Source organism: Bombus affinis, unplaced genomic scaffold, assembly GCF_024516045.1.
Source record: "Bombus affinis isolate iyBomAffi1 unplaced genomic scaffold, iyBomAffi1.2 ctg00000080.1, whole genome shotgun sequence".
NCBI lineage: Eukaryota > Metazoa > Arthropoda > Insecta > Hymenoptera > Apidae > Bombus > Bombus affinis.
This window is the reverse complement of record NW_026108828.1, coordinates 629,258-636,989: the sequence shown is the minus strand read 5'-3', so window position 1 is coordinate 636,989 and position 7,732 is coordinate 629,258. Positions and strand designations below refer to the sequence as shown.

Here is a 7,732-nt window from a genome sequence, read left to right as displayed (position 1 = left end):
GAAGAAATTGAAAGACGTCGAAGGAAATCGAGAAACGTTCGAATTCAACGAGGCAGTTTCGTACGCCTAGAGACGATGATCGAAGGAAATTGAGAAAGATTCGTCTGTATTTTAAGATACTGTATCAATTTGGTATAAATAGGTCGAGCAAATATTCACGGTTAATCTTTTCGATAAAGCACTACCTACAAAACCACTGCATTCTATGATTTCATTTCATCTCTGGTGTACCGTAGAATCGTTCCCTTCTCCATTATACGATCGATTAAACAACACCCTGTGTATTAAAACCAACGATTCACCTTCGTATTACTTCCGCGCTAGCTACGTGATAAAGCGCGAGACATTGAAAATGTCAGAACGCGAGAGTATGGTCGCATCCGCGTCTATATGACACGGCGTTTCGAACGCGTTACGAACCGGCGAAATGAAATGAGAATATCGGGTCTGCGAATTAGCTGCTTTCATCGCGATAACTACGTCTGCGAGTGAACGAGCATGCCTGGCGAGTTTTGGGTAGCCAGAAAATCCTATTGAAATTTCGATCAAAGCGCGCGAGACATGACGCGATCGAAACTTCCCAGTTTTCTCCTCGCCACGTGGCTGCTCGGCACGATCGCTACTAAGTCGCGAATGAGCGACTTTTTGCAAAGCTTGCAGGAGTACGAGATCGTTTACCCTCGAGTGATCCCGAATGAGAGCGCGCGGAACAGAAGATCGACCCACGAAGACCGAGAAACTTGGCGCGAGTATCTCCACCAAGAGCCGGTGTTCCTCGAGATCAGCAACTGGACCTTAAGGACCATGTCCAACGATCGATTGATACTGTCGTCGAATTTCACCGTGAATTGGGTGCGCCAGGGTAAAACCAAGTCCGAGCGACGTAACGCCAAGGCGAACTGCGATCTTCGACAAGGCAGCTTGGAAGGAGACGCGAGTTCCTTCGTCGTCGTGACGATATGCGAAGAAGAAGTGTACGCCTTGATGTTGATCGGGCAGAGATCGTTCTTCGTTCAGCCGCTGACGAATGGCCAGCATGTGATGTTTCAGCCGAAAAACGAAAAGTGGTGGTCGATCAGGAATAATTCGAGCTTCGTGTCTGTGAATCCGGAAAATCCTGCAGGTGAGAAGGATCGTTATCGCGATGGCTTTTCATCTTTCGTTAGACGGTTGGATGTAGGTGATTGGTTGATCGATTTACCGACTTCCTTGCCAATTATGTTATAAGCTTCTTACTTTGCGATCCGCCGTTAATTGCTTCTTCTATTCTAAAATTGACTCTGATCGTGATACTGTAAGAACTGATAGCGTCGATATTATAATACCATACATAGAGTATGAGAGTAATCGTAGTACAAACGAATATATATATATATATATATATATATATATATATATTCGGTTTAATAAATTTAATTTAATAAATTTAAACCGTCAAACAGGGAGGGCTTAATCTGCAGGCAAAAAGAAGAAAAAGAAATAATCATTTACAAAGCGAACGACCATTAGCTAATTCCAATTTAAAAATATAGCTAAAGTCAAAGTCATTTTGAACAAATGTTTCCTGTACGCGTTACCGTTTGGCATGGACGAACGTCTCGGACGTTGATGTCCGTACATTTATATATATATATATATATATATATATATATATATATATATATATACATATGCAGTTCTGATAATCATTTTCAACTCGCACAGGGAAGAAACATCATTGAGGCTACCGCGAATTAAATTCGCGTATCAAGTAACAGGATAGATACGATTCATACGAAGCTTTGCGTCGTTATTCGAGGTAGGAAAAGCTTTAGCAGTGATATCGAGAAAAGCGAAACTACGAAATCATCGCTGTCGTCGAGACAGAAATTGCTGCGAATATCGCGGAAAGCAGAGCGACGGTAAAGAGTATTACAGGAAAAAGTTGTTCGGAATATTAGCCTTGGCAAACATATTTCAAAGCCGTTGAATATGGCGAGATTGTCCGCTTTGTAAATATTTACCGAAAAACATGTCGTACGAAGCTGGGCAATAAACGCGTTTTTCCACAGTTACAAACAAGTATCGTACGTATGAAACAAGTAACGACGAATTTTCCATTCCACGGCACGCGACAATTGACCGTATTATCAGCGTTTCGTCAGAGTTTCAAGAACTGCGTTTTCTTTTCTGTATTTATGGTTTCGCAACTGTAAAACGGAAGGTTTATTCTGGAGATGCGAGTTCGCGTGAACAACTAGCGCAACGAGTAAAAACACGCGGTTTTTGCAACTCGATCGAATTGTTAGCAACTGTGTGTACGAGATCGTATTACTCCCATCGTTGATCGATGTCAGGCTTCTATCCGAGCACACGGACAACGTTCTCCAACGACCAATCAAACATACCAGATAATAATTTTTCATTGTATCATTATTGTAGCTATTAACGACACGGGCTTGTTGTCGCATGATAAAAAGCATGCAACTGCGCTGACACGATAATACAGCGAACTTTTGCACGCTGCGATGGAAAACGCGTCGTTACCTGTTTCGTACGAACGATACTCGTTTGTAATTCTGTAAAGAAACGTCCGTTGACGAACATTATATAAAGTTCTTCCTTCTTCTTCTTCTTCTTGTCTGTAAATCAACTCCTTACAATTTGACGGTTTAAACACACGGTTTTCGCACACCCCGTATATACAGGATGCAACGGAACAACGTCTGAAAGCGAGAACAACGCGAATCCTTGTGGAAAAATGAAGAAAAAGTATAGGATAAAACGTTCTCATTTTCGACTTGGAGAATCGAGTCTGAAAATTTATCAAGTATACTCGAACTGTATCTGAATATCGGTTCGAATAATAAATTTATTTAATTATATAATTAATTTATTACAAAGGAAATACAATCTGGATGTGAATGTTAAATGGAAACAAATTTTGCTAAGTTGAAAATCGATCGTATCGTAATTACCACGACTCGTTGTTTACAGATTAAAAATCTGTTTTACGAATACGAGGAGCTATATATCTACTATTATTAATCAATTTTTATGAAAAATTTCGTACGATGCGCGGATAAATTCTAATTTGATAAATTGTTGGAAACGTGGAAAATTGAATGCAATAAAATTACGTGGCACGGTTTACACGGTTGCAACTTTATGACCCACTTAGGTCAAGTAGCAATGAAATTTATTGCATATATCGGAAATTCAAGGCACGTAATTGGCAGTTTATAAACAAATTATTTGTTCTCTTAATTAAATTGCCCGCGTCGAAATCTGTGAAACGTTTTTGTATCGAAATCGAAGAATCCAACATCGCGATCCTATGAATCGAAGAATGAGACGTAAATATTCGAAGTATGGTTGAGAAACGATAGAAAATTCCGAGTGTTACGCTGTATTTCTCGTTCGATTTAAATCGAAATTTTAATGAGGAACAGCGCCGATTGATATTTAAAAGTGAAACGGTTAAGAGCAACGATACAGGTTTTGTTAAAAGCAATTGGTCTATTTACCTCGCTGTTTAAACGGGTTTGTTTGACGTTACTTTGATCAATTTCCATTGACACTTTTATAGATAGCATTCTTTTTTACGGATGGAAAGCCGTCTGATGGAAATTTGTCTGAAATGTCCGTCGTAAAATTGCATTTTCGCGGGCAACAGAAAACAATGGAATTTTGTACAAAAGCGCAATACTTTAATTAGCGCAAAATTCCATTTTCCCCGCTGGGAAATTGAATTTTCTATTAAAGCGTGATACGTTTAATCAGCGGTGGCGTAAATTCAACAAACTAACAACTGGAATATTGACTTGTCACAATTTTGTGACACCGTATATGTCGTTGATACGTTCCAGTCTGGTCGTATTTACAATTTCAGAAATTTTGCAACTATTTTTTCATTTTATCCGTAACGAGAATAGCGAAGATAAGACAGGCAAACGTGGTAAAACGTTGATAATTCGGTTACAGGGAAATCGAATAAATTTGAAGTTGTAGAAAGTAGAGAAAGTCGAAACGAAGCAAACGCGATTCCTTAAGCCACGATGTTCAGGGATTTTATAATCTTTCCGGTGACGTCTTCGACGTGGAATATCCAAAAGCTGAGAAATTGATTCTATACGATGAAAAAGACGATGTCTCCACAGAATACAACGATACAATGGTGGAAGAATTATCGATCGACGTAAATCCTGTTGAGAAATGCTCAGTTGGTATGACCGCTAGTTACTAAAAGGTTACTAGGGTTATGTTGGTACGACTCCTAACGACGCTCTTTTGTCATAGGAGTCGACCACGCCTTAATTGCTAAGACGCATTGGGAGAGTTTAGACGTTTGCTGTGTGATTTGGTGTTTTGTATAAGAGAGAAAATAAAAGGTGTGATAACCAATCCGAGTGGATCCGAGATTGATTATCAACCCCAACCTATATAAAATAACAAATCCCGAGGAAATTGGATACTTCTCTGGTCCTAAATGGCAAAGGAACAGATTATCAAGTAAGTCAAATATTTTTCCAAATGCCATTCTTGTACAATCGTTGCTTTTCTACTTACCACGTACAATATAGCGGTTAATAAATTAACGAATCATCGAATATTACTGAAAGAAAGAAATTGTACTGATATTCCAATCTATCGTGTACAAAAGTAATAATAACAGCATGTAATATAAGAATAGCTTACCTTCAGCCTTAAAAGGAACTCGGTTTACAATTATTCTCCCTATTGCGTTCCACTCTCGCTTGATCTTCTACACGTTCATCTATATTTCGCTGTTTTTAATTTATTTTATTATTCCCTGTCTATTACACATATGTATATTGTCCATTGCACGAATCTTTATCTATCTTGCCTAATTTAATGTAAAAAAATAGAAAAATAGACAAATTTGCTGGAGGAATACGTTTACCAAAATTTGTCAAGAATTTTAAAGAAATTTGCAGGATGAAATTCACGGTGATACCGAATTGATATTTTTGAAATTATACTTTTGAAATAATTATTTATATCATAATAATTATTCCACGAATACTTGCTCGTAGATATTAATTTATGCTTTTAATAATCATGCGTTTAAGCTATCAAGTCGAGTCGAGTAGACTTTCTAATTTCGTGGAAGATAAGTCGATTTCTAAGATAAGTCATTTCTAGAGAAAAGACCAACTGCTAAGGATTCGCCGCCACGATGGCTAGAGCTTGGAATAGCTGCTGATTACTCCGTGGTAGATTTTCATGGAATTCGAATACAGCAATATATCTTGGCTCTTTTAAACATCGTAAGTAATACCAAACGAAATTCTGTTATTATACTTAGATATAGAATACCTTCTCCTACATATGTACGCGAGCAACCGGGAAACATAGGGCAGAGTTATGCGTATCTCTGTATTTTCAAGGTACGCTACTTGCTTTCAAACATCTCGATCGTATATTCGGATGGAAGCTCTGTATTTTCTGTTTACACTGTTCAAAGCTTACACGTATCTTTTAAAAAGTTCAGCGAATAATTTATCCGTAATGGAATTTTGTAATCGATTAATTTCAGCCATTCGGTAATTGGTTTTCCAATGCTGTTGAGATTAATAACGTACATTTCCTAAGATAAATATAACGAATAAAATTAATTTTTTAGGAAAATTATATAAGATACGATGTATTTACGAGAGTTTTGAATAATAATTTATTTGTAAGGCTGTAATACTGTTTTAACGCCTGTTACATTTTCGTACGTATTTTAATCCTAGGTCAGTGCAATTTACATGGACCCATCGCTCGAATCCAACATGATTCTAGTGATCGTACGAATGATTTTATACGCGGAAAAACGAGACGTTATGGTAAGCGATTTCCATTAAATTAAATCATTTAACTAAAGTAGTAACTATCTGAGATACGCATATGCGAGTGTCAATTATTTTATTTTCTACTTATCTATACAGTGTATGGTATATAAATTATATAGGTCAAAATATCTGCGCATGACGTTTTAGGTCGATAAAATGCAACGAGTTCCATTTTGTTAAATTGGACAACCGTGAACGATCCCTTGGAAACAAATTTCCAAACAAACAATTTTCACGGATCATTGACAAACCTCGCATTTATCGTGTATCCGAAATATCTGTATAATCGACTATTAAACCTTTTTCATCTCTTAAGAATCTTAATTTAATGTTATAGACCTATGATAATATCATTGATATACGACACTTGCGATTCCTTTTACTTTTCTATTTCTGCTATTCTTCTCTGCTGTCGAATCAACATTTCAACATTTTTCAGGAAGATTAAAATACTAATAGCGTTACAAGTTACATTTGATTACAATCAACAACACGATTACTTGCACATATATTTATTATCATTGACGAATATTTATATATAGTATATAATGCATGATGTAATAATAAATATAATATATTCGTAATATTTGCTAGCTTTTATTAAGAAAATATTAATAAATCGTCGTAGGTCCGCCGTGGCGATGCCAGACGATCTCTCGAGAACGTGAACAAATGGAACAGAAAGATGCTGTCCTCGAAGGACGTAAATCACGATGTTGCTGTATGGTTGACGCGATTGGATATAGGAGGTCCTTCGAGATCGTGCGCGTTAAATCGAGACGAAGGCTTGACCAGCGCCTTTATCATCGCTCACGAAGTAGCACACATGTGAGTGTCCCACATGTTGAGATATCGTTGGTAAACTGAAATATTTATAACTGGCCTGGGTATTTACGCAGAGACCGTGTGTTATTTATTTATGCAAATACGTACTTGTACGAGAATAATTTGAAAAATGAAATCTCCATAGGAGAACTTATTATCTTTACCGAATATCACAACGAGTACTGTACTTTGAATCTGCCATAGATTTTTGCGTATTATGTGCGTTCTTGCATTCCTCCTTCCACCTACGATGGCTCTTAAACAAGAAACGATATCGTAACGAGAAATACAACCTAGCTGAGCGTCCACTTTGGTTCCACTAGTGTTGTCCCATACAACTTTGTGTTTGACCTCGCTATTAGGGGACTTTTTATCCAACGTTTCCTTCACCGCCTTCACTACCTTCGATTTATCGAACTTGAGACTTAAACTGGCCGTTACTAAATCTTCCGGCTTCTTCGACATCGGTTGGTGTCTCTTCGTGAACCAATTCGACGGTGCCATAAAGGTCGAAATAGCGGCTTTCGAGGATCCGCTAAGCTTACTTTTAGCTCCGTGCAATGTCGACACGTCGAAGCTATTGGAACGGAAGCTCTTCGATCGACTTCCTTTCTGTTCGGTCGTTTTTCCGGGCCAGTTTGATTTGCTATCGTCCCGCGAACTCGGCGCTTCCTCGCCGCATCGGTTGATTTCCGTCGCGGAAGACGCTAACGAGCTTAGGATCGATATCAGATCCGTATTAGAGCAGACAATGCCCGCAGCACCGGAAACGGATGCACTCGCGGCTCTTGGCAGTTCCGAGACGCGCTTTCGGAGAGAAGACGTCGGCGAAACCGACGGAGTAGGCATTTCAGAGAATCGTTGTTTCGGCTGTTGAGTGTAACGTTGAGCGGAACTGTTACCCTCCAGCGGCTGTATTTCGTACACTTGCTCCGTCGACGTCCTGTACATCCTTAAGCGCACCTGGCAAACGGATTGCTTTTATTCGAAAGACAGTTTCTTTTTTATCATAATTCGTGCGTTATGATACATGTTTCGATGATTGAGCCGTTAAGCGTGACAAAGCGATG

The 7,732-nt window shown here is 38.5% G+C and overlaps 3 protein-coding genes across 3 annotated transcripts in view; all 3 read left to right on the top strand.

The window, feature by feature from the left end:
* Positions 1 to 800: 800 nt before the first annotated feature.
* Positions 801 to 7,732, top strand: part of LOC126927216 (uncharacterized) — a 111,492-nt gene continuing 104,560 nt past the window's right edge. The window contains exon 1 of the mRNA XM_050743491.1: positions 801 to 1,123. Within this exon, the coding sequence (XP_050599448.1) occupies positions 805 to 1,123 (319 nt within the window). The 5' untranslated portion in view covers positions 801 to 804. The remainder of the gene's footprint in view (positions 1,124 to 7,732) is intronic.
* LOC126927234 (A disintegrin and metalloproteinase with thrombospondin motifs 3-like) overlaps positions 4,381 to 7,732 on the top strand; it is a 112,417-nt gene continuing 109,065 nt past the window's right edge. Inside the window, exons 1-2 of the mRNA XM_050743514.1 lie at positions 4,381 to 4,491; positions 5,146 to 5,270. The gene's annotated coding sequence lies outside the window, so the exon portion shown is untranslated. The remainder of the gene's footprint in view (positions 4,492 to 5,145; positions 5,271 to 7,732) is intronic.
* Positions 6,592 to 7,732, top strand: part of LOC126927227 (uncharacterized) — a 92,716-nt gene continuing 91,575 nt past the window's right edge. Inside the window, exon 1 of the transcript XR_007715294.1 lies at positions 6,592 to 6,665. The gene's annotated coding sequence lies outside the window, so the exon portion shown is untranslated. The remainder of the gene's footprint in view (positions 6,666 to 7,732) is intronic.